At 34.5% G+C, this 27805-nt stretch overlaps 1 protein-coding gene across 2 annotated transcripts; it reads right to left on the bottom strand.

Moving 5' to 3' along the window:
- Positions 1-1355: 1355 nt before the first annotated feature.
- LOC121378525 (glutamate dehydrogenase, mitochondrial-like) lies at positions 1356-26257 on the bottom strand. 2 transcript variants are annotated; one of them, XM_041506737.1, is made up of 12 exons: positions 25478-26257; positions 19554-19754; positions 17971-18057; positions 8432-8520; positions 7906-8004; positions 7358-7498; positions 6829-6966; positions 6100-6180; positions 5424-5547; positions 4859-4950; positions 2472-2534; positions 1356-2213 (listed from the first exon to the last, which is right to left on the bottom strand). In XM_041506737.1, exons 1-12 carry the CDS (start codon positions 25893-25895, stop codon positions 2094-2096), a joined length of 1653 nt encoding a protein of 550 aa, XP_041362671.1. In that variant the 5' UTR covers positions 25896-26257; the 3' UTR covers positions 1356-2093. The 2 variants fall into 2 exon arrangements, with proteins under 2 accessions (XP_041362671.1, XP_041362670.1); XM_041506736.1 differs by lacking the exon at positions 17971-18057 and adding an exon at positions 17806-17892 and having other exon boundaries at positions 25478-26256.
- Positions 26258-27805: the final 1548 nt, after the last annotated feature.

Below are 27805 nucleotides of genomic sequence, written 5' to 3'. Positions count from 1 at the left end.
CATAGGCAGCGTCATGTACAAATCCACAGAATTTAAATGACTTCAGAGAATATTAGTCCCAAATCGTGTCAATACATTGAGCAGGTGTTAAATAGGATTACAACTGGCCTGGTGCTTATAAACGTTTTAGAGTCTCGGACTCAAGACTCTAATAGTCCGAGACTTTAACGTCATGGCAACACCATACACATTGCAATGCGTGCGACATCATTTGAGATACAGTCTGGACTCTTAAAATTAAAAGTTTTGTAAGTACAGACCTTGGAAGTAATTGAACCGTACATCATTCAGAGAGCACTATTTGCCAGACGAATCCATATTCCAATTTTCTATATTTATATTAAGACCGTATTAGCACTGTTACTTTGTTCCGAGAATTAACAAGTAATTTTTTCAAGGGTGTCAATAAAAACAAAAAAACAAGTAACTACTCACTTCATGTGGCCCCAGCAACAGATGATCTTCACACCTAACAAAACGTATGCAACTAGTAACCAATCTTTGCTTTTAAGATTTAAATCGTTTCTATAGTATGCCATTCAAATGACTGAATAGTTAAAACTGCATCTGAGAATGTTAACATTCATCTTTGAAAACAAGTGAAAAAAAAATCAATATTCTCCCGGTTTGTTTTTATTTACATTTTTATTACAACTCTATTCTGCATACATTTAAAAAAAAAATCAGATTACATTCTTCCATTGAAAAGAAAATTGCAGAACAAATGAATGACATTCATTCAGACACACTGCATTAATTATATAGATCATGATTGTTTGTAACATGGAAAATGGTATTTTTTATATTCATCTTGGGGGAGGTGGCAGGGGTTTCACAGGGAATGGTTTGTTCCATTAAAAAAATATTCCAGATCAAAACTTTCAATTATGATTGTCATGATAAAAATGCAATTTCCCCACACCAAAGCAATACATTGCAAAAACAAAACATTAACATTTAATCATTTCAAATTCTGGTGAGACAATTTATGAGCATAGCTACACAATGCTAAAGTCACTTGACAAATTTACTAGTGATAACCTCAAGAAGGCTAGCCAAACCAAACTACATTTTGGGATGTTTTAAAACATTACTAAAATAATAAAATAGATACTGATGGAAAGAAATAAGGGGAACAATAGATATATGTCCCCTACCAGGCCCAACAAACTTTCTTATCTCCTAAATTCAAAGGCCAAGAAGTAAATTATTATGAAAGTCAAACTTGATTTGTAACCGTACCTGAAAAAGCTATACACAAAATTTCAGCTCAGTATCTAGAGGCATTATGAAAAAAAAAAAATCTTGAAAACTAATTTTTGTAATTCCTAAGTACAATGACCATAACTCTGTGAAAAATAGGTAAAATGTCATGAAAGTCAAACTTGATCTGCAACAGTACATGATAAAACTATATACAAAATTTCAGTTCTTATTTTGAGAAATTTCAACAACAAAAAAAGGTCCGGAAAACTATATGCGAGACAGCCGGACAGAATGACGGAGATGAAACTTATAGTCCACTCTGGTTGGATCGGTAGGGGGACTAATAACAGCCAAGAGTGACTACAACCAAAACCATAATATAACAAAGTTAACTAAATTACACTCAATCCACATTACTAACATTCAAAATCTTTCTAATTTACATGAACATTACTATGCTAGTAAAACATTTAATTTGGTGTTCCCTTATTTCTTGCCCTCAGTATATTATGTAAAATAATGGCTAAAATCTGTGTTGACCAGACTAACTAAAAGTTACTTAAATCCATTCTTCCTGCAACAAACTAAAACGGTACTTTGTGCGTTGAGAGTATCATCTGGTTACACTAGGATGAGTCCAGTGACAAGGATGTCTTGCTTAATCAGGCACTAGACTTAAAATTACCATCACATAGCATGTGTGCAAACAAATATGTAGACGTTATCAAACCCTAAACAACCAAACCATTTCACACATAACAAAATCTGGTAATCATTAAAAAGAAATGTAACACTAGTAAATACGGTACATATACTGAAAATCTAAAAGTTCATTCAGAAGCTGCTCATGTTTTTGGTATAACATCGTTTATTCAAGTCTTCCAGCACTAAGAGAAGGTGAGGCCAGCCTCTTGATAAACACCAAAGATTTTCTCAATTGCATGAATAAAAGCAGCCGTCCTCAAGTCAAGACCCAAGTTGTATTTCATTGCTGTGCGCATAATATTCTGTAAAGTAAAATGGAGAATATGATCATTACATTAAATAGGCTAAAGTAGTGTTATATTGATAATCCAAGTCTTTAAAAATACATATTTTTTTAATCATGTTTATGACTAGTTTTTGTAAAAGCTGAATTTATCACCAGACAGTATTAAAACAAAAACATCCTGTTCAAATATTACATGTAAAGTATGAGCTATAATATTTGAATTAACCGGGGAAATGTTTTTAATTCAACTTGCGCAAGTTCAGAAAATACATACCCTAGCAGATCGTTCCATGGTGTACTCTAAACCAGAGTGGCATATATCTTTCTCCGATGCACCCTGAAACACACAAATAACTATCTTGTCATCTCAATATTAATTATTATTGAAGGTATTAGAAAAACTCATTTAGATCTTGTTATTTTCCCCCAACTGAACTCTAAAACAAACTGTTAACTTTCTCAGTAGAAATCTACAACAATATTGTCTATCAGTTTCATCTATCTTTCTTTAATGACTATCTTCAACAATCATGTCAAATCAATTTGATCTGATTATGATCCAACTAAATCTCCATCAATGCCGTCTATTGTTTTTTTATTAATGTTATCTTTTTCAGTGAAAATCTACAATAATGTTATCCATTGTTTCAAATTACTATTACACCAGTCTTATATATAATAATAAATATATACAGTCAAACTTGTCCTAGTGGCTACCTTTAATCAGTGGTCACCTGCCTTAAATGGCCAGGTTTCCCCCCTCCCAAACAATTTTTAATGTAAATGCACCCGTAATAAGCGGTCATCTGTCTTACGCGGTCACCTAAATCAGATCCCAAATCACTAAAATACCCGTATTAAAAGGCGCACACCCTAGTTTTAACATGTAAAAAATGGACACTATGTTTAGTTAATTTAACTCATTTGGATAAAGTTACAATGGAGTGAAAGAAGAGTGTGTCATGTTAAAATATCCTTAAAAATAGACTAGCACTCGAATCAATAAACCGCTACTTCTCAGACGCACATGCTTTTTAAAAAATATGAAATATCCAATTTTGGTACTACAAACACCAGGATGACCAGACGGAAATGGACGGAAATGGATAATCTAAAGAATAAAATATAAGTAATGTTTGATTTCAGTGATCATAAACGGCTCTAATAGTGACAAATATGCTATAGTGTTTAAAATCTAGACTCTGTCCCTTTAAGCGCCCACAGTAAATGTTTACTATTATATAATTTCAATTTCTAAAAATGCCTTTGTTATAAACCCTTGGATTGGTCAAATTCATATCACGTGATGATAAAAACTGACATTCATAGCACCATGAATCTCAGTTTAGCGCTATTTTTGGCTTATAGCCGGAACTACTTTATGAATTATGTCAACAAAGGAATCTCCGAGGAATTTCTTTGAGATTCTATTTTAAGACATCAAACTGTAATCGTCTGCTGTCAAACTTCCAAGTGTCGTCTGCTGTCAAACTTCCAAGTGTCAGCGTTAGACATCGTAACATGTCAGATGTTTCTATACAATTTTTTGGAGATTTTAATTTAAACACGTTAAATCTCACAAACACTTGTGTCGCACCACTTGAAGTCACACATGCAGTTCGTAGTTAAATATTCATACACCAACCACTTCACATATATAAATTATACCATACAAAATAGGTCGCTTCAGACATTTTTATTACAGGTTAAAAGTTGAAAATACTTATGTTATATGTTTATAGTGAATTCAAAATGTTTCTAGTTGGTATTGACATTTAATGCAAAAACATTAACATGAACTGTAATAATGATTGTAACATTGTCATTCTCTCATTCGGCTATTGACAGAAAAAGCCGAACCACCATAGGGATTCCGCTAATGTTGAGTATGAATTTCGTGTTAATAAAATAGTAAATAGTTGGAAAATAGAGTTCACTTTTTATTTCAAAGAGCTTTACATTAATGACATGTTTATGCTACGCCATTCATAGAGTGTGTAAAGCGGTTTTGCGTTTCATACTAGCATGAAACTCAAAACATTTTCACGTTCAATTCTTAAATAAAAGGGATATTTTAACAACAGCGACAAGTTGCAGCAAATACCCTCAGGAATGAATGAATGTTTAACGACACCCCAGCATGAAAAATACATCGGCTATTGGGTGTCAAACTATGGTAAATGCAAAACTAAAATGAAAATACCCTCAGGAATACTAGTTCCCATTCAGTCCTGATGTCTCTATCAATTAAGAAAGTACGCCTCTGGAATGCATCTGATTCCCTCTGCGTAGGCTAAGCTTTACATTTGTAGATTCACTTACTATGACAATACACTCTATGAAGTAATAATTAAATGAAAAAAGAAAAATTAATTGAGAATGGTTAAATTAATACATTTCAGTTAACTTATTTCTGAAGGAGGAGACATGTCAAAAGTTTATTTATAGTCAACTATGGAGCACAACCATTAATTAGCAGTACAGATGGAGAAACAATAAGCATTTTAAGACTGTACGTGGCAACCTGTAATCAGTGGCTACCTGACTTAAGCGGTTACTTTTTTCCACTCCCTTGTGTGACCGCTTAAGACAGGTCAGTGTGACCATATAATAATTTGGCCTAATGAACGCAGATTAACCCAAAAAGAGCTAAATACTTACAGCAATTCGCTGCTCAAATTCCTCACTTGGCAAAATTGGAATGGAACCTCCTTGTCTACCAAACTTTCTTTCTAAAGAGCGCTGGACACTCTCTGAAGCAAGAAATATAAACAAATGACACACTGATCAACATTACAAAATGGCAGCAACCACAGCATAAAAGATTATCATCTACACAAACCAGGGCCCCATGTTCATAACTCAAAAAGTCCAAACTGAAGACTTTAGACAACTCTCAAGACTTTTACAATGAGTCTAGGTTTTAAAGTTTTATATACATTGAGACACCACTTAATTGATTAGTTTCTTTCTTGTTGCAATCTGAAATGAATTAGTGTAGTAACCACAACTATTTCTTGAAATGTAAGAATAAATAAGACCGTGTACATACTCCTACATCTAAACTGCTATTTACAAAGTGATAAAAGAATAAATGTTATCAAATGAAACATTAACAAGAATCAATAAAACATAGCACAGCCTAAGTTAACTATATGACCTGTTACAGGTTAAATCTGTGATATCCGTTTCTTCAAGTTAAAACTGAAACATTTAATAAACTTACCAAGAAGATAGTAATTTGAGTCTCTCTCATATTTAAACGTCAGTCTGCCATAGCTAACATGGTTGAGATTTTTCAGCCACTCAAAGTATGAAACTGTGACACCACCAGCATTCAAGTACAAGTCCTACAATAAAATTATATAATTAAATAAATAGCAATCTGATTGGTTAAATAGTGTTCTAGGGTGGGGTTTTTTTTTATTTATGAACTGAGTATTTTTTGGTTCATGCAATTACTGAACCAAAAAAACATTGTGCTGTGTACAATGTAGTTATACAGTATGCAATTTATGCAATAAAAAACCCCATCAAACTTGTTCACATCTTTATCAAATAAGCTTTACAGGTCTAGTTTTTACATACAATGTATCTTTTCTCTTTTTAGGAAAATAGAATATAACGTATTCATCATTTTAAGGACCACATGTTGTGTAGAGAGGATTGATAAGAAACAGAATATTGCATATTAATGATGTGTTATATTTATTGTGAACCAAACCAAAACAAGGGTGAGAAAAGTGACTCATCAAACTTGGATACACTTTGTAAGATAAATAGCATCTAACAGTCATTTATGTAGTATACTCCATATATTTTTTTTTTCCAATTTTTTTTCTTTCTTGTTGTTTGGGTTTTTATGGGGGGTGGGGGGGTGGGGGTGGTTTAGAGCAACTTACAGGTATCACGAGGACATTGTTCTTGATGAAAATTTCATCTGCCTCTATTGTTGTAGGACCATTGGCACCTTCGGCGATGATCTGAAAATGAGAATTATTTTTACAAATAAAATATTAATAAAGATAGCCAAAAATGGAAAACTGATATATTTTAACAATACAAAACAATTTGGGTCTTAATAATTGCATATAGGTATAACAAGATTGGCACGGAGTAGGCATTATATTTTTGTAGATTTCCTAAAGAAAAGATAGAGCAATGAGAAATTAAGAAATACAGTAACTTTGCTATAAATATAAAACTTGTCCACAGCTCATATATAATATAGATCTATTTTAGCATGTTGCCTACAGCCAATAGTCTACAAAAAAACCATATTTGCACCCTATTTAGGTATGCCTAAGAGTGTTTTACATTTGTTTTCAAAACATGTTCAAATCGACATCAGGGCCCGTGCTTATAAAACTTAAAGTCTAGACTTTAACGTAATGCTATTTGAATGGCGTTGCCATGACGTTAAAGTCTGGACTTTATTAAAGTCTAGACTTTAAGGTTTATAAGCACGGGGCCAGGCTGATAAACTATTCTATACATTTTTATTCTTCATTTTATGTGATCTTTCCTCAAGACAACCTATGATAATGGTTTCTCATTTAAACAAAGCAATATCTATTCATTATGAAATGACACTCTCAAACAGGTACATGTTCGAAGTGACAGATGATTACCTTAGCCTGCACCAAATGGGCATTATCTTTGGTGAGCTGTTTCTCGCTGGCAGCGGGAACAAGGATATCACATTTCTCATATAGCAAGTTATCCGTGTAGGGCTGTGCACCAGGAAATCCCACTATCGTCTCATTTTGCTGCAGTCAGAAAGAGCAATCATAGAAGAATCTTGGCAAGCATTATTCTGTTATTTGTAACTCGAAGGAAGAAATATTTTATTTAACAATGCATTTAACATTGTTTTCATGTACGATTGTATGGCATCAGACATATGGTTATGGTAGCAATTCATGTGTGCATAACCAATAATAATTTTGACAAGTTTGAGAGGGGGATGGAGCAAATGTGGAGATAATAAACTCATTTTAATATGCAACTCAAGTCACTATGTATAAACAACTTTTAAAAGTGTTTATTTTTGAGAGGGAATAGGCAAATAAGGAGATTAAATTGGTTAAACAATGTGCAGGCCATGGGGAGAGGGTGGGTATTCCTGATTGACAAAAATGCTTAAAATTGTTCACTAACTATTTTGTAGTCCTCAAGTTCCTTGGGATGGATTCCATCAGTTGGATTGTATATGCTGCCATCAAATTCCATAACGCCCACACACTTGGCACCAGCTCGGTGTAAGTATCGCATGCTATGCAGTCCAACATTACCAAAACCCTGAAAAAGAAACGACTTCATTGAAAAATATATGAGATTTACAGATTTAAGTATAGTATAATAAAGATTTTTGGGATCAATGGCATTCATTTGTTTGTTAGACACTACCGGCCTCGGTGGCGCATCCCAGTACCAGCTCCAACCCAGAGTGAGTTCTTAAGGGCTCAATGGGTAGGTGTAAGACCTCTACACCCTCTTCTCTCTCACTAACCACTAACCAACTAACAACTAACCCACTGTCCTGGACAGACAGCCCAGATAGCTGAGGTGTTTGCTCAGGACAGTGTGCTTGAACCTTAATTGGATATAAGCACGAAAATAAGTTGAAATGAAATGTTAGACACAAGATGTAATCCCATGCATCTTCTTTCTTTCTTTGTTTGCTTGCAATTAATTAAGACACTAACCTGAACAATGAATGTTTTGTCACCAAGACCCGGAGTTAGTCCAATCATGCTCATGTAACTGGCTTCATTTGTGAAGTTCTGCACACCATGAAAAACTCCCTGGGAAATAAATACAGATAAAACGAATCAAATACATCTACTAACAAATGTTGTTGTTTGTTGATTTTTTTGCCAAAATACAGTTACAAAAATAATTTCAAGTGTTATATATTTTTGCACTGATTAAAAATACTTTTTCCCCATCATAAGTTCTGTATAAACATACAACTATTCAAGTTCAATCTTTATAGTAAAATTGTCTACCCATAGCTGTGACCTGACATACATTATAAACCAAAACATTCTATATACAACTCAACTTACCCTACCTGTAGCAGACACACCTATCAATTCCCTCCTTCACAACTTACTGTGTTTATCTGTCAAGTACACCTTTCTATTACAAAAGTAACATGATACCTTACTTTACCTACCAAAACAACCATAAAACCTATCCCCTGGAAATTATATATCAACCTCAACTTACTCTGCCTGTAGCCGAGATACGCCCATGAATTCCACCTTGTGGAATTGGCTTTCCAGTGACACAAGCTCGTGCATTAATATCGAAATGACCTGAAATTAACAAAGTTTAGTACTAAAGCCAAAGCAGATCTATATCAGACAATTCAATAATATATTGTATAAAACATATCTTAAAAGAATATCTTTATCAAGATGGGCAACATCTTTGAATGAGAAGACAATTACTATATTTTTCTTTCATCCTTAGGTAGAGCTAGTCCCTGCGCTTAACATGAGTCGTTGGTAAGATGGTGATGTAAGGGCATTACACTCCAATACTGTGCTACTGTACTTTGCATTTTAATGATGTGCAAACAGAATGTCAATGGACAAAATGTCAATAGACAAAATGCCAATGGCCAATATATCAACGAACAAAATGTCCACCATTAATGTGGAATATTGGTTAACAGGTCAACCTCTGTGAGAGGTATGTATTAGGGTTGGGAAAATTGAGTACCTTGCTCATTACAAAATTTGGAATAATTAGAGGATGTTTCTTTGTTGGTTACATGACTGATTAGCCATTTTGATAAAATAATAGAGTTACTGGTATTTAAAAACAAAATTCCATCACCCAAGTTCTGTTGTTGAGAAAATCATATACAGGTTTAGTGCTGTCAAATGTATGCAAACAGTGTTTTAATTGGTCAAATGAAAGGTTATATAATAATACATTTTCCTGGGGGGTTTTGGGTTTTTTTACAAATTATGTATCATCTGAAAGTTGACATTTTGACCTGGGTACCACTTTGATAGTTGACATTTTGACTGTTGACATTTTTTCCACTTACATTTTGACCATTGACATTTTGTCCTACATCCATTTTTTTTTTTTTTTTTTTTTTTTTTTTAAACCCACTGGCCCCTTTCTTTTTACTCCTTTGAATTCCATCTCATTTCTTCCCGATCTGGTAACTCCTATCTTTCAACTTCTTTCGCTGTCCAACTCCACATCCCAGTCCTGGTCTCTCCATTTTAATATTAGCTATTCCATCGAATCCTTCCAAAACAAAAGGCTGTACACAACAGCTACAGACCAGTGTGGTTATCGGTCCACTAAATACTGCAACAATTATTTTCTTTAAAATTTGGTGAAAGGGTCCAAGATAAAGGCAAAACAAATATTGGATCATATGTTCATTGTGATCTTCTATTTACACTTATTTCGACAGATTTCCTTCCACTATATCAATATTATTACTGTGTAACATCTTTAAACACATCCGAGTATTCCTAAACTAATTTGTTGCTGGTCTAAAATAATGATTATTGCTGTTATGTTCAAGTATTAAAATCAATTTCACATTGCATTCAACGTATCTGACTACACCTGTGCATAAAAGTCAATGAAAACAGCTGCAGATAAGAACAATTCCAGATGTAATGTCCACTGAGCTTAATAGAAAAAAAAAACATTCCATGTATGATCAAATTGTAGTTCATCAAGATTAACCTTGAGTGTCGGTCACCATCAGAAAGGACTGAGGGGTTTACTACTTATTACAACAGCTTACCTTATGCTGCCTAAAACTGTACACCTACCTCATGCAGATACTGTCAGCTAAGTAGCCCATTACATATTCATGCAAATGAGTTAAACATTAAAAAACCAACAAACAAAAAAACATTCAGAGTACTGCTAAAGCAATACATGTTTCCTGGGAGCAACACATTTTTTTTTATACCTCCTAGTTCAAGAGCTATAACTATCAAAAATTGTCAAAATTCCCATGATGATTCGTAAATCTTCATGATAAAATTATAGACAAAATTTCAATTTAATATCTGAAAATATCATTGTGAAAAACAAAATCTTAAAAAACAGACGTATGACACAGAGTGATGGATGGATGGATGGGTGGACAGACAAACAAAACTTCCAGCAGGGAACTCAAACAAAATAAAAGTCATATATTTCATTACATACTGAATAACAATGCTAACGGAAAAGAAAGAAAGAAATGTTTTATTTAACGACGCACTCAACACATTTTATTTATGGTTATATGGCGTCAGACATATGGTTAAGGACCACACAGATTTTGAAAAGAAACCCACTGTCCCCACTACATGGGCTACTCTTTCCGATTAGCAGTAAGGGATCTTTTATTTGCACTTCCCACAGGCAGGATAGCACAAACCATAGCCTTTGTTGAACCAGTTATGGATCACTGGTCGGTGCAAGTGGTTTACACCTACCCATTGAGCCTTGCGGAGCACTCACTCAGGGTTTGGAGTCAGTATCTGGATTAAAAATCCCATGCCTTGACTGGGATCTGAACCCAATACCTACCAGCCTGTAGACCGATTGCCTAACCACGACGCCACAGAGGCCAGTCAATGCTAACGAACTGCTAGTAATCTTTATTGTTTTCAAAAACATCAAACAAGCTGTTAAGGTCTGGGGTTCCGTCCAGTTCACTATTAAAATAATAATGTTGATAAATCAAATTTTTAAAAACAAATATCATCCAGTTTTGTCTTAATGTGGAGGAGAAAGATGCTCGTTTATGAAATTGCTGAGTTTTTTAGAACCAAAACTTTTGATATTTTTTATCTTTGTCTCAGAAATATGAGATTTAAAAACATATGAATATCACTAACAGGGTTTACCTGTTGAATTAAGCCACAGCTCCATCGGTTAATATTAGTCCACAATAAACATAAAATATATGGGTATAAACATTGTTTACATATTAAGTTACAGCTTTTAGGGTCCTCACATAACGACAGTAATCAATATTAAATAACTAAAAATAAAATACATACCTGAATAAAAAGTATGTTTTAACTGCATCTTCCTCGTATCAATGTATAATATAAATAAAGACGCATGACTGAAAATTAATTTTTACTTACTTGTACCAGAAAATCTAAAAGATAAACTCAACTCGGCCCTTGCTCAGAAAATTGCCTCAGAAAAAACAAATGCTGAAGCTGCTTCAGTAAAACCAAATGCTAATGTTAATTCTGCTTTTAAAAAGTACCATTGCTGAATACTGATGGAAACTGCTACTAGTAGAGCTAAACTAGTTTGTACCAAACATATCTAATTAAGTTTCAAGGTTATGAGATACAAGTGACAAATGGAAATTATTCTACAACTGACATGAATGGTACCCAAATTAATATCATCTAATATCGTTATTACCCAAGAATAACATTAAATTTGTAAACAGCATGACCAATGAGGTTATTTACAGTTTAACAAATAAACAAATGACAGTTTGTGATGTCATGAAAATGTGTTAATTATCAATTTGATATGTACGTTTGAACACATTCAAGTCTAATGACAGTATAAAGCCAGTTAAAAACTAATGATAATTTTAAACATTAAAACAAACAATGCAATATAACAGTAGTCCAAAAATGTTATTCATACAAAATATTTGTCACCTGATATCCAACATAAAAATTCTAAATTCTACGAACTAAAAAGCTTGAAACAAAGACTAACTACACCAAAAAATCCAACTAAAGCCAGTAATATTAAAGCTGGAGTCTCTAACTACCATGTTATAAAGTTACAATTTGTTTTCTTTCATGACGTCACTAGAACATTAGAGGAGGGGACAATTAAGGCATTTGGCCTGGTATGCATATTCAACAATATATAATGCACATTACTGCTTAATATCAACAAGTATAATCGTATAGTTAATTAATAAAACGGTTAAATATGACAGCTATTATATTTAACGGGAGCAGCCATTTTGTACCACGAGCTGGTGGTTACTTAATTCCATAACATGTCACGTCAGGAATTAGTCTTCGAACTGAAGAAACAAAACATACCTGATTTTTGTGGATGCATCGCATTGTTCTGTAATAATATCCATCCTAGTAAGCCAGCACCAATTATATATTATTTTTTAATACAAAATAAACTACCATTGTCAGTGTGTTGAAATAACTGTATTATGTTTTGTACATAAATTAACCCACGGACTGAAACAATAATCGGAGTCTTCTCTTTCCGTGGCCTGTACCTGTGGTTCCTGATTGGCAGGTGTATATTTAGACGGTCCCCAGACACTATGTCTAGACACACTAAAAAGACGTGCCTCTTTTATTAAGATCACAGGGTATTGGTGATAACAGCACGGATACCCCATAAATCGTAATGGGCATTATTAGCCGTCCTGCTTTATTACTGTAAGTAATTCTGTAAAACCCTTGATTAAGTACACTTTCCCATTTAAAATCACAAAACTGACCAATTATGTTGTCCCAAAGAAAAGAAAAGTATCACTTGGGTATCGTGACTGGTCGTTTTTGCTCGAATATACCTTACCAATAGGCCTAATAATATGCATTTTCTCTTTGGATTTTTTCTAAAAAAGAAAAATACTATCACTCCATTTCGTTCTATTGATGCAACCTGAAATATATTTAGTTAAACAGTTTATTATACTATCAAGTCATTTGTGTTGTTTTACAAGTCAGGTTGATGAAAGCGAAGTGCCTTGTCGTAAATTAGAGCGTTTGTTTACACTGTGCATAGAGGAGATGGACGGAGCTGACGTCACTTCGCCCCTAGCTATACTACCGGACATCACAAAAACTAAAAATGGCTGCCCCCAGTTAGCAGGAATAACCATGGTTTTTATTAACTCTAAAATTACACGTTTTTGATTTGTTAAAGTGTCAATATGTGTTGGTCCGGGTATGCATCTTTCTAACACATAAGGCTCTTGTTTGAGTTGACCCTCTCTTTAATTAATTAATTAATTATGAGCTATTAAATGTCATAAAAAACATTTGGTAATTATTTGGTAATTTGGTAATCTTCAGAGAAAACCTACTACATTTTTTCATTAGCATCAACAGATCTTTTATTAGTTATATGCACTTTCCCACCCACTATCTTATACAGGTAACATTATTTACTAATGCAAAATACAATATCAACTACACTTTTAATTAATTTGTGTTATCTTCACAAATAAACATTCATGTTATCAAAAACCTAGCAACGGTAAAAGTAAAGTTTGTTTTATTTAACGACGCCACTAGAGCACATTGATTTTATTTAACGACGCCGCTAGAGCACATTGATTTTTTATCTTATCGGCTATTGGACGTCAAACATATGGTCACTCTTTTTACGACAGGCAGCAAGGGATCTTTTATTTGCGCTTCCCACAGGCAGGATAGCACAAACCATGGCCTTTGTTGAACCAGTTATGGATCACTGGTCGGTGCAAGTGATTTACACCTACACATTGAGCCTTGCGGAGCACTCACTCAGGGTTTGGAGTCGGCATCTCGATTAAAAATCCCATGCCTCGACTGGGATCCGAACCCAGTATCTACCAGCTTGTAGACCGATGGCCTGCCACGACGCCACCGAGGCCGGTCAAAAACCTAGCAAGCCCATGCCATCGTGGTACACAATGTTAGTGTGAATGATTGTGTTCATTTAGCTATGCAGGTGTTTTTTGGATTGTCTAAAATAAGTGTGCTATACAAAGAACATTTGCTTCAGGGTGGGATGCTTTATTTAGATCTTGATAATGAAATATATATAATCATTCATTTACAGAGGCATGGATTCTGAGGGTGCTTGTACTCCAAAAGTGTTTAACAAATGTCTATACCGTAATCAATTTATTATACTTTTAGCTGAGACATATAATCACAGGTGTTAGCAGATTTTATGCCACTAATTGCAACAACTTCAAGATTTAAACAGGGGTTCAGTAGTAAACATGGATGAACAACAATGAGCAGCCAGTATTAAAAGGATCACAACACATTTTCCACTTTTAAAAAAAGCTTGACAACCCACTGTCAATGAAGAAACATTACTTAGGTACAATATATTCATATCCAACCAAATCCTCACAATTTTCAGTTAAAAACAGTTGAGTAGCAAACACCACCTAATATACATCACACTGTTGTTCTAGGTATAGATTATATTTCAAGAATCAACACCTACGAAACAATGCAATTTGAATGTTTTATGCACACAGAACATATTCATTGTAAACAAGTACAACACTTTAGCTCACAAGGCCAACCATCTGCAGTATAAAATAAGCGTGTAATTTAATCCATATAAACTTGATACTAGTGATAGTAATATATTCTGGCAGAACACAGCGAAAATGATCAGATACTAAATCAGAAATCAGAAATTACATGTTTAGCACATGCCAGCCAGCTACTGCCAAGGATTTCTTGACCGAATTGTTCAGGTTAGGTCTGAAAGGATCCTACCGTTTTGGGTTATTAGTTTTGTAAATATCCTTTGCCATTATAAGCAATATTTTCATTAAAAAAGATAAAATAGATGTTAATTTAGCAATCACGTAATTTGTTTTAATTAATAATGGATAAAGTTGGATAATGCACTAGGAAGTATAGATTCTTGAAAAATAATTAACTTGCCCCCATGAGGCTCATTAATTATTATTAACGAATCTACACCCCCTCGTATATCCTCCATTACTTAATATCCTCCCCAATCTGAATCAAGTATCATTTGAAAACTAAAGTTTCTTATCAACACTAGGCATGATGTGTAGCCAACAGGTGGTGCAATCACTAAACATACTGCATGGAATGATATATGGTATAACATGAGAATTCTGCAATATTTTAGTCTAACTTCTAAATTTGTGACCTTAACTTTTGACTAAGGTCAAAATATTTTGGAGCAGAGAACAATTGTATGTGGTGTACTTATCGTACTAGTTCAACTGTTCAAAGTATGGAACCTGTAGCACTGATTATAACTGGGTTTTTTTTTTTTTTTTTTTTTTTTTTTTTTTTTTTTTTAACAAGTTTTATTGCCAGCCCCTTGTTTACAATTAAAACAACACATCACATGCCAAGGGTAAAACATTATAACTGAAATATTTACGATGTCTGTCAACCGAAATTATTTGCATTCAATGATATCTGAAACCATTTTTTCTTTTGGCCAGCTTTACCTAATGCCTAAATTTTGACAAGAAACTATTAAGTTTTCAAATGATATATAGAGAATACTAAACGAGTCCCCGTGAGAGACCGTTTATATTACAACGAGTGTGTTTTCGATCGAACATCACGAGCGGAAGCGAGTGATGTACGATTGACAACACACGAGTTGTAATATAAACGGTCTCTCGCGGGGACGAGTATAGTATTCTATTTATTACAACACGCTACATTATTAATTTGAGTCGCCAAATATATTTTTTGTCTCTCACTAAACAGGACACTGAACGTAAACAAAACAGCGGAGTGATTCAGAGCGCATAACCCTTCTTTGCCTATGCACTCTTTTTATACTATTAAAGTATTTATGCTTTCGCAATGTCATAGAGTCCCTCCATCCCAAAAATAAAAAGAATTAAAACAAATAACACACACTAGTAGTAAACAGCTGTAAATTGTAAAGCATGTGTATAATAAAAAGCAAACAAATACACCGGAATTGAAATAATTAGTTTTGAATTTGAATGACGTCAGTATTCCAATGACATCACTTTGCATCTCCTTACAATAACTATAAATTGGGTACATGACGTTTCCGTTTTAAGAATGCTGGAAAAATTTCAGTGCAAAACTGCTATTGATTTTTTTTTTTTGAACAACACATCTGAATGTGTTTGAAGAAAATCTTGTGATTAAAACATTGTACCTTTTACTAAATATGGCTTTCAAGTGAAATTACGGTAAGATATGCTACATTTATTATGTACAAAGCCAAAACAAGGGTGCGAAAAGTGATCGGAGGTCATGACCTCTCAAAAAGCATCTCACATTGTGGGATATGAAAAATCTCTCACGGGTATCTCCGTCACCGCGGTTTAATAAATGTTGATATGTGTTGAGGAGGGGTCACTAAACTCCTAAAATAATGCACTTTTGGGGGATTTGCCGCTTGCTTAAAATGTAAGAACACTTTAAAGAATAAGATCAGGAAGGTTAAAAATATATAAAAACTAGACTGACTACATTAATACTCTACAAATAAAATTAACCACTCCAAATAAATAATATAAATGTCCTTGTTAATTTACAAAACTGATTTAAAATAAACAGAAAGACCCAGAGCGACATAACAGTTTTTATTCTTTTAACTCAAGACTTACCTGGTTGGTTTGATAGAGAAAGATGCACACTACACAAAGCAGGCTACAAAGACTGTTGTACGAGTTTACCAATAATCCAAGCATGTCCTCCCATGTACAAAAAAATTGCCATGTTTTTTAAGATTATTAAATTAAGAAAATATGTCAGTGTAATTCATTTTGTATTTAAAACTTTGTGAACATAAAATGTATTAATTAAACTGAAACCATTCAGCGTTCAAATGTTTGTAACCACTATCAAACAAAGAATTTGTTTACCAATATAGCATTTTAAATTATTAATACATTGTATTACAAAATATTAAATTTACTTTTGCTTTAAAAGTGAATATCTGTATATTCAAGAACATGTTGGTCATGAATCTTACTATATGGATAACTTCTTAAAATAATTTCATACATACCAGCTATCTGAGAGTCACCAAAGTCCTGTTTGTATTTACTTGTTTAAATTAATACTTTTAGATGTATTACATCAGGGCTTTATATATTAACTCTCAACATGACTTGTTCTATCTGAAATTGGCAAGCCCTACCAAAATGTTTTTAAGATCAAGCAATACTTAAGATGTCTTTTGCTAACCAGCTCATTTAACAATAAACCAAACTGTCAAACAAAATCAGTGTTAAATTCATCCAAAAACAGATAACAATTTTGTCAGTATATTATTAGAACAATTTACTTGTCTGACACCCAAAACCACTTGTAAGTAGATTAATCCATTACCCATTTTAATGGCTATAAACTCTAGATAGTATTCTTGAACTTTAAGTAAAAAAAATATGTAAATCATGTTATTTTTGTTTGCAACCTGATAAACAATTTTTTACTTTTATTTTCAAAGCAAACTATATTTTCAATATATTTGTAATCAGTCAAATACAGTTAAAAACGAGTAAACCGCAATTCAAATGAAAAAGTTACAATTTAATATTTTATAAAGTGTATTATATTATATTTTATTTTCAATATATTATTTTAAAATTCTAACAGCATGGAAATATATACACAGCGAATTGCAAATTTCACATGCAATAACAATACCGGTTATGTGTAATGAAAATAAAAGTGAAAATGCAAGGCATACAGTTGATAACAATTTTCCTTAAAAAACATAATATACCAAGATGAACATCCAACACCCGGATAAAGGTAACAACAGAATAAAGGAGAATCAAGATGCTAGCAGAAATGCTGTTACTGGGCAAGCATGCAGCAAGAGGATAAATTCTATCTTACCAAGGGTATTTGAATACGTATCACTGATCCAACTCATCACGCGCTCACCCGTGCCCATATCAGGCGCCGGGACGTCGATACCTGCGCCTTGTAGAAAAAGCAAACAACCCGTGAGCACACACAAAATAGAACTACATGCCGTTCTGTTCTACACTGTATACCTACCCAGTGAGTTGGTATAGGCATCCGTTATCCAAGCCATCTCGCGCTCTCCTGTTCCCATATCTGGAGCAGGCACATCAGTACCTGGGCCTAAGTACACAAAATTAGTTAGTCTGCACAACATTGTAAAATCTGTAATGCATTTAAAGTTTTAAAGGTGCTATATCATAGTTACAACTTGCTTACAAGTACACTATTTCACTATTTTTACATTTACTTTCGTTTTGTAATATGTATACAACTACAAATTAATCTTAAACTCAGAAATATCAAATATGCCGTGCACTGGCGTAGGAAGTGTGTGTGTGTGTGGGGGGGGGGGGGCATGTGTCCCACCCCCTGCACTTTGTAGCAGCATCAATGGTTTTTATATATTTATACTTGTGTGTGTGTGTGTGTGTGTATATATATATACACACGTGTGTGTGCCTCCCCACTTTTTGGCATCTTCCTACCGCCTAAACAGTCGCATTCAGTACTATTAAATTCCTGTCTTAACAAATTTCATAAAATCGGTGAAACAACAAAATTTTGCAAGCTGACTAAATAGGCTGCTAAAGTCAGATAAACTGCACACAGTAAATTTTCCAGCAACCTCCACCTGGCATAACATTACAGTGTGCTCAAATTCTGTTGGTTGTCCACCAAAGATTTTCATATTTAAAAAAATACTGTACTAGTAAATTAAATTATTTAGTTGTAATTTGTATATAGTATGGATTAATGCTTTTTTTCCAAGCAAAAATTAATAAATAATTTTGTCTTGAAGCTGCTGTTATGTAACTGAGATAACACCTTTAAAATTAATCCTGGTTTTTACTCTTTTTTTAAATTCTGATCCAAATTTTTTACTTTTTGCATTCACATGAAACTAATTTTTAATACTGTAGTATGGTTAATAAATACTAAAGCTGCAACGAATACACCAAGTGGAAAAAGCAACTCGAATTATGAAATATATAGGGTCTCGAATACAAATATTATTCCTGAATACCAATCATTATAGTGAATCTATTGATATATAAAATTAAGTCACCCACCAGTGGACAAAAATCTGAAATAGCATTTAGAAGTTTTTTAACATTAAACTGTGCCTGTTAAATGTTTAGTTTTGAAGACATAATTTTAAAACTTGGCAACCAAATTTTAATCTGAAAATATAAAAAAGAAATCAGTCAAAGATGAAGATGAATCACTACATTCAAATCAAATCAAACATTTCTGTACATGTAGGAGCATCAAGTAATTAAAGCTTGCATATAAATAAATATGTAATGAAAGTTGAAGCATTTGTTTACCAGTAAACAAATTTCAGGGTAATTCCAGGACTTTTCAAGTTCTTAAATAAAATATCTGTCAACATACTAATGGTAACATTCCGAACATGCAGACCACCAACTTTTAAAAAATATTGCCATAGCCATTCAAATAATTATATATGACAATTAAATTTTATTATCTTCCCTGCCATATTAATGTGCATGAAAAAAAATTAAAATGTAAGTACTACATGACAACAAACTGTGGTAGGAACTACATGTACATACAGTAAATCTTTCATATATTAATTGTTACAGAATGCTTACCTATAAAGCCCTTTTTGGCTAATTCAACAGCAAAACGCCTGGTTATTTTCTCAAGTTCGCTTTCAGAATATTTTGTTGGATCTATCTTCACTCCAGCCTTGGCCCCACCGAATGGAACATCAACGACAGCACATTTGTACGTCATGAGAGCGGCCAGAGCCTTGACCTCATCTACGTTTACCAGTGGACTGTAGCGGATTCCTGCAATACAGATTACATCTGTCATTTCGTACAAATTTACCGATAGTGATTTTTTATTCACTTATAAAAAAGGAAGGATTTCATTGAATAAAACATGATGATAATAAATAAAAATGTTGAAACATCATAGATACACAGTTAAATGGAAATTATATTTACTCAGGTTACTAAATGTTCAATGCTTTTTACCGCCCGACATGCGTCTATCGATCCATGGCAGAGTAACTTTTTATTCAGTAATAAAAAGGTAGGATTTCATTGAATTAAACATGATAATTAATAAAAATGTTGATATCAATGAAACAATACAGTTACAAAGATCACAACGTGTCTTTCAATCTATGGCAGAGTAAATTGAATACTAACATTATTAATTAATACTGTGGACAACTTTATATTGACTTGAAATAAACTACTGGTCAATATTCAGCTAATGCTAGCTAAGCTAAACACTTAAACTATATTTCAAATATTTATAAGAGCTAATCTTAGCAAAAAAATTAACCAAGTTATTTTTCTAATTAATGGATCAGATGACTCTTGCAGGGGTCAAGTAGGCAAATAGGAGAAGGTGGTTTTAGGTGAATTGAACAAAATGAGAAAGCTTTTATAGGCTAAAAATAAGTACAAAATGGACATCAGTATTCCTTTGATGTAACAGTCATGGGGCTCTGCTTGGAATGGGTTTTTTTGGGGGGGGGGGGGGGGGGGGGCAGGGAGGTTCACCGAGGTTTGATCTTACAAGCCAAGCAATCTACCAACTGACCTAAATCTCACCCTCTGTAACAGGATCACAGAAAGTGGGTGCATGGAACGAGTACATCAAGAGAGCTTGCAGGGAGGCAAAGAAGGCACTTTTACACAGACAGGACAAAACATACCACAGCCTTTGATATACCAGTCATGGCACACTTGTTTGGAGAACTGTAAATAACTTAATAATCTTTATATATATATATATATTTACAGTCAGACCTTGTTACAACAACCATGTTCGTCCTTGGGTTACTTTGTCGTTACCGGTATATCGAATTGTCATGAGCCATCTCCATTGCCAAAATAACATAACAAAAAATACTAATTAATATTAACTGATGACTCAATAGCATTTAAATAATTAATGCATAGCATTTATTATTAAAAACAACAAATATACATACATACATACATTAAATATGTTTTTAAAAATCATTATTAAATATAAAAACAAGGCCCATTTACCATCAGTCTAATCAAGACATCTACTATTGGTACTTGTTAGTTTACAAAATATCATGAAAATAGAAGATTTTATTGTTCGAAGTTAATCCTTTAATTGGTTAAAGGCTTATTTGCAAAAGCAATACATAACCAAATTTCGCAGACATCGGTAGCTCAGACAGCATGTGACACAGTCGGCTCACTACGAAATCAAGGATTCTAAGTGACTGTGTATGTACTGCCAATGTGCTACGGTATCTGATTATGTAATGTCGTTGTAAAGAGGTGTTTTCAGATGTCAGCTGCACGTTTGTTCCTAATTTGCTCTGTCTGTGTCGGAAGGTGTGAATTCCGGTGTAATGAACAGAATAACACTGATGTATGTTTGTTCGACAATTTGTGGATTTGTACATCTACACAGGGAACTTTTCTCCAGTTTCAGAGATCGTAACAAAATTTTAAAATGTTAAATAGTAGTTGCTAATCAATTTAAAATATATTTAGTTTACAAATAGATTTATATGTATAAATTTAATATTGATTTACAGTTCCTGCAGTACTATGAAGAAGTCAGTGGCAGACTCAACAACCAAAGCACACTCGACCGACATGCTCGAGTCAAAATGACTGAATCCCCTCAGTGACCATATCTGATTATTTTTTGGGAGGTCACAACCAGTGCTCCACTAGTGGACAACAGTCGTGGTATGTGTGGTCCTGTCTGTGGAAAACAGTATATAAAAGAAACGTGTGTAAAAAAGAAAAGAAAAGAAAAAAGACATTTTCTTTTTGGAGGTTAAATAAATGGTCAAGTCAGTATTTCAATTTTAGCATGGGGTACACAAAACCTACAGTATATTCCAGGTAACCATCCCCAATGTGGGATCAAACCAGGATTGGAAAAATGTTTCAATTTAATGGTAGCCAAATTGTGGTAGCCCAGCATCATATTGTGGTAACCCCAAAATATTCTTATACAGTATTATCTATGCTTTGTATTTCAGATTCTGATTATTATTTTCAAGATTAATAAAACTACAAGTAAATGTTATCATCTGTCTCATTTATTAATAAAGAATATCAAAACACGTTCTGTGATATTTGTCAGGCTGTTCAATGGGATTAACTTCAAGTCAGACATCATTTGAGGATTGAAAAATTATATTTAAGGTGTGTGGGGTTTTTTTCCCCCCTCCAGTAGTCCACCAGGCTTACATCATGGGCAAAACTGATTGCCTGGTCATGAAATCTGGTAGCCCCAGGCGACCAGGCACAGGATTTTTCCAACCCTGGATCAAACACTCTGAAGACAAACCCATAGTCGCAATCGTGAAGTGGGTGAAACTGTGTATGTGGCCCATCACCACCATTGAGCCCAGTGGTATCGGTACACTCGTTTTGGGTTAGAGCCAGTACTGGCATACAAAAAACAAATCCCCCATTGCTCCAGGTGGGATACGAACCCAGCACTCAAATCCAATGGCATAGTCACTACACCACCGAGCCCGGTAATACAAAATTAATGTACTTTGCTGGTAATGGAAAATGGTAGTGGGTTTCCTCCAAGACTGTTAGAATTACCAATAGTCAAAGATTAATTAAAGGGACAGACCCTAGTTTTTAAACTCTACAGCATATTTTTCACTATTAAAGCCTGTGTACATGAATGAAATGTAGTCCTTTATTAACATGTAGTCCAATATTAAAATGTCCCTGGTAGACCCCGAGGGGACCATGTTTGCTATGGAGTTGCCAGCTCTGTACCTGATCTCCAGGGTTTTATAAAGTTTTTCACAGAAAAATAAAATAAATATAAACCTGATTTGTGTGATCAAAAGGACGATCACCAACTTTTTTTCTTTTTTTTGGGCCTAATTACATGTAACTCTAACTAACCCTAACCATTCTAACCAAAATAGGGTGATAACTGTTGGATATTTTACCTAAATGTTAACATTATTGGCAATAGGAATTGAATTGGTACAAGGTCACCTCTAGTCCTGCCCTGTTGCAACAAAGGACACAAACTGTTGTACCTTAAAGGTAGGGTCAACCTAAACAAGAGCCTTATGTGTTGGAAAGATGCATACCCGGACCACCAACACAAACTGACATTTTAGCAAATGAAAAACGTGTAACTTTTAGAGTTAATAAAAAAACATGATTATTCCTGCTAACTGGGGGCAGCCATTTTGTTTCGTTTTTGTGACGTCCGGTGGGATAGCTTGGGGCGAAGTGACGTCAGCTCCTGACCATCTCCTGTATGTACAGTGTAAACAAAAGCAATAATTTTCGACACAGCGCTTCTCTTTGATCAACCTGACTTGTAAAACAGCATAAATGACATAATAATATAATAAACTATTAAACTAAATATATTTCAAGTTGCATTAACGGAACAAAATGGGGTTATAGTATTTTTCTCTGTTAAATAATCCAAAGGAAAAATGTACACTATTAGGCCTATTGATATGCTACATTTGGAGCAAAAACGACAACCAACGATACCCAAGCGATCATTTTCTTTTCTTTGGGACTACGTAATTGGTCAGTTCTGTGGTTTTAGATGGAAAAGTCTACTTAATCAATAGTTTTACAGAACTATTTACAGTAATAAACCATGTCCATTACCATTTTAGGGGCGACAGGTAATATTCCACAATCCCGGTATGTATTTTTGTGTCTAGACAGCGTCAATTAATTGGCTCGTCTGGTTACCAATCAAATACACACCTGCCAATCAAGAATCACAGGTAGAAGCAACTAACAGCATAGACCAATTAACTAAGAAAACACTCCGTATATCATTTCAGTACGTAGGTTAATGCATGGACAAAACATTGTTAATTATTTCGACTTGTTATGTAGCCACTTTGACAATGGTATTTTATTTTGTATTGAAAAATAATATATATAGAGCTGGATGCACTTACTGCTGGCTTACTGGGATGTGTATTATTACAGAACATTGCAATGTATGACTATTTATCATCCGGCAAAAAGCAGGTAGATTGTGTTTCTCTAGTTCTAAGGCTCATTCCTGACGTTACGCGTTAACGCAACCACCAGCTCGCCAGAGGGCGTACTCACTGAGATGGTACAAAATGGCTGCGCCCGTTATATATAATAGTGTTCTCGCTGGGTGAAAATTAAAGGAGGGCGGCCGCTCGGCACCACACCCTTCAAAAAACCCCCACACACATCAATAAACAAAAAAGAAAAAGAAAAAAACAAGTGGGAGTAGTAGTTTGGTTACCATATTGTTGTGTGTTGGTAGACTGACAAAAGACATACTCCTTTATTTGCCTATAAAAAAGTGCAAAGGGGTTTATTAAAAAAAACTTGTCTTTTAATTGAACCGAAGATGATATCCGTCTGACATTCATGGGCAGTTCCAGTTTTGCTGGACCGATCAAAGTTTTAATAATAATATTATTATTTTTAATAAAGATTTCAATATATACGAAAAACAATAAAGATGTTTGTAAAGTGATCTCCTAATGTCAGATACATTTTTGTTATTTCCATCTTCATCGAATGAATCGATCGCTGTGAAAAAGTATTATAGTTTTGTTTTTGTAAAGACGGTGTATATATTATTTGGCACTCAAGATAAATGATTTTAATGATAAACACTACCACTTCCGTTGTTTTTATAAGCGTATATCCCCTCAAAATGAAAAGTTTACAATATTTTATAAAGAACTGCTGAATAAACAGAATAACAGAAAGTAAAAATCATCAGTTTCAACCAATTATATCTGCAACTGAGGACAAAATATCAAACGATAGTTAGTGGAAACAAGAGGGGTTTTTTTCAATCGGAGATTGCCGAATCCGTAAATAATAAAATGTTTTCATTGCTTACATAAAATATAACTTTTATTGTGTCTGTCAAACATACAAATGAATACAGTTATTGACAAAATAGAGGCTGTTAAAAATACTGTTAAATTACATTACGGTAACTGTTATAAATGTTTCGTCAAATGCTTTTTCATACACAACACGGCTTGTTTCCTTTGATGTCCAGTGTGCAGACTGATCGTTGTTTTTTGTGTGGATAAAAGTGCATTTGGAAATAGCAGAGATAGGTGTTGGAAAATAAAGAGGGGCGCTAAAAAATAAAGGAGGGCGGGGAACGTGAAAGGAGGGCGGCAAAATGGAATAGCGGGGCGGGGCACCCTGCTTAAATGGAGCAGCGAGAACACTGTATAATAGCCGTCACATTTAACCGTTTTATTAATTAACTATACTATTATACTTGTTGATATTAAGCAATAATGTGCATTATATATCGTTGAATATGCATACCAGGCCAAATGCCTTAATTGTCCCTTCCTTTAATGGAGCATCTATAGTATACCTCCTCTACATGGTGTTAACATTATCGGAAATAGAAACTGATTTGGTACAATGGAACCTCTGCTCTTGCCTTGTTGCAACATAAACTGGACAGAACTAGTCTGAAGGACACTCAAACTTGTGTTATCCTAACAGAGTATTGAGTATCTATAGTATACCTCCTTTACACGGTGTTCTGTGCTGACTGTGTTGTGCTCTCCATGCTTCGATAACTTCAAATTCCCCATTATCTCTCTTTATCGGGAAGGAAAGTGCCAATACATGGTTGCATGGTTTAATGATCCTGAGGATGCCCTGAACCCGTTTACGCTTGTCTTCAATGGTTAGGTTCTTCCCTTTGACTTCTTCTACCAGTCGATCTTCAAGATAACCAGCAGCTTTGTCGAAGAACTTTTCAACCATTGCACAGAAGTCATGCTCTTCTCTTTTTTCCGATTTATCGGGCTCTTCGTCGGGTGTGTGTGAACTGAAAGGTCGTGCACTTGACAGGAAGCTTCTTACACCGCATGCTGATACTGGTAGAAGACTTTGGTTATGTAAAGTCTGGCAAACCCCACTGGAGATCCGGCGAAACATATCTACAAACACACGTAACAACTTACTCTGAAAAAATTTACACACACAAGTTAATCTTTACAATTATAAACGATACAATGATGCCCGACATATAATGGAGAAGCTTCTCTTCATTGGTTGCCACTCGTCCTTGACGTCACCTTTACTCGGAGGTGTGTCATACCATGTGACCAAGATTACCCAATGAATCCAACGTTTGTTTCCAACGTCACGCCACCGAGTGGTTTTAGAAAACAAGAATATCCCGTAGACTGATTTTTAAAGGTACATTATCGCAAATATGTTTAACATCTAAATCACATTGAAACGGTTTCACAGTGGAAGTGACAACCCATGTCATTTCGTCCAGGGTCGTTCTGCCGTGGGTAGGCAAGCGTCGTTTTGCCCTAGTTATTATTTTGTTAATAAATAAAATGTATTCATTGATTTGTCCTATTTCCATTGATTTTTATAGTTCATTCACAGACGTTGGCCTAATACGTGGAATATAAAATTATAAACAAATATGCACCCATAGAAAGTTGTTTAGATATCATTTATTAAAGGGAGAGTAAACTAAAGCATGAGCCTTATGTGTTTGAAAGATGCATACCCAGACCACAACACATACTGACACTTTAACAAATGAAAAACGCATAACTCTAGTGTTAATGAAAAAAAACGTGATTATTCCTGCTAACTGGGGGCAGCCATTTTCTTTTCGAGGCGTCCGGTACAGCTAACTTGGGGCGAAGTGATGTCAGGTCCTGATCATCTCATCTATGTACAGTATAAACAAAAGCAGTAATGTTTTATTTAACGGCACACTCAACACATTTTATTTATTGTTATATAGTGTCAGACATATGGTTAAGGACCACACAGATATTGAAAGAGGAAACCCGCTGTCGCCACTTCATGGGCTACTCTTTTCGATTAGCAGCAAGGGATCTTTTATATTCACCATCCCACAGACAGGGTAGTACATACCACAGCCTTTGATATACCAGTCGTGGTGCACTGGCTGGAACTAGAAATAGCCCAATGGACCCACCACAGACTGACCGTACATCGAGCGACTGCTGTACCACTGGGCTACATCTCGCCCCCAAGAGAACCAGGCAGGATGCAGGGTTGAAAATTCTTAGTCACCCGGTCACCCATGGTGACCTTTATTGGCTATGGGCGACTAAGAATTTTACAAATGTAGTCTGTTGGGCAACCATCAAATTTAGGTTCTGGCGATGTATGGTAACAGTTAAAAAAGAAACGCACTGAAACTTAATTGAATGTGACAAAACACACCGCATCTGCCCTGGCACAAACTACAGATCTGACGTCAGAAGACATAGAACATTCTCTATATTTTGACAGCGCCAGACTCAGCTTCTGTGGTTTTGGACCGGGTATTTCTAAAAATAAAGCTCTAAATGTATTGCAGACACTGCATGTATTTTTTAAATCTGGAAGTCGTCGCATTATTGGAATGGACTGGATGTGCCATAATTATCTAGTGGACCTACTTTTTGGCTAGTATACTGAAAATACCACTCGATATGGCTATTGGTATCAGTATTGTATCAATACCAAATACTGTACTGATACCGAGGTAAATCACCCCAAAAATACTGATACTGATACTGATACTGAACCTCAAATTTCAATACTGCCCAGCTCTAGTATAGTAATTATTATTACATGTTGTACATCTGAATGGCAAAACCATTACCACTATAAAACATTGTACCTTTGCACAAACCAGCGTCAAAGGGATTATTTATAAGGCTGTGACTGCTATCAAAAAGCAGCCATGTACTTTATCTTCACGCAAACTGCCGCTCCCCAGAATGATACATCCTCTCTGACATGTCTGTAGGAGGACTGCCACTCAAGGCTGCTTCAGTATATTTTTATATATTTATAGACAACTG

This window comes from Gigantopelta aegis, chromosome 8 (assembly GCF_016097555.1).
Source record: "Gigantopelta aegis isolate Gae_Host chromosome 8, Gae_host_genome, whole genome shotgun sequence".
NCBI classification, from domain to species: domain Eukaryota; kingdom Metazoa; phylum Mollusca; class Gastropoda; order Neomphalida; family Peltospiridae; genus Gigantopelta; species Gigantopelta aegis.
This window is presented reverse-complemented; position numbering and strand designations above follow the sequence as displayed.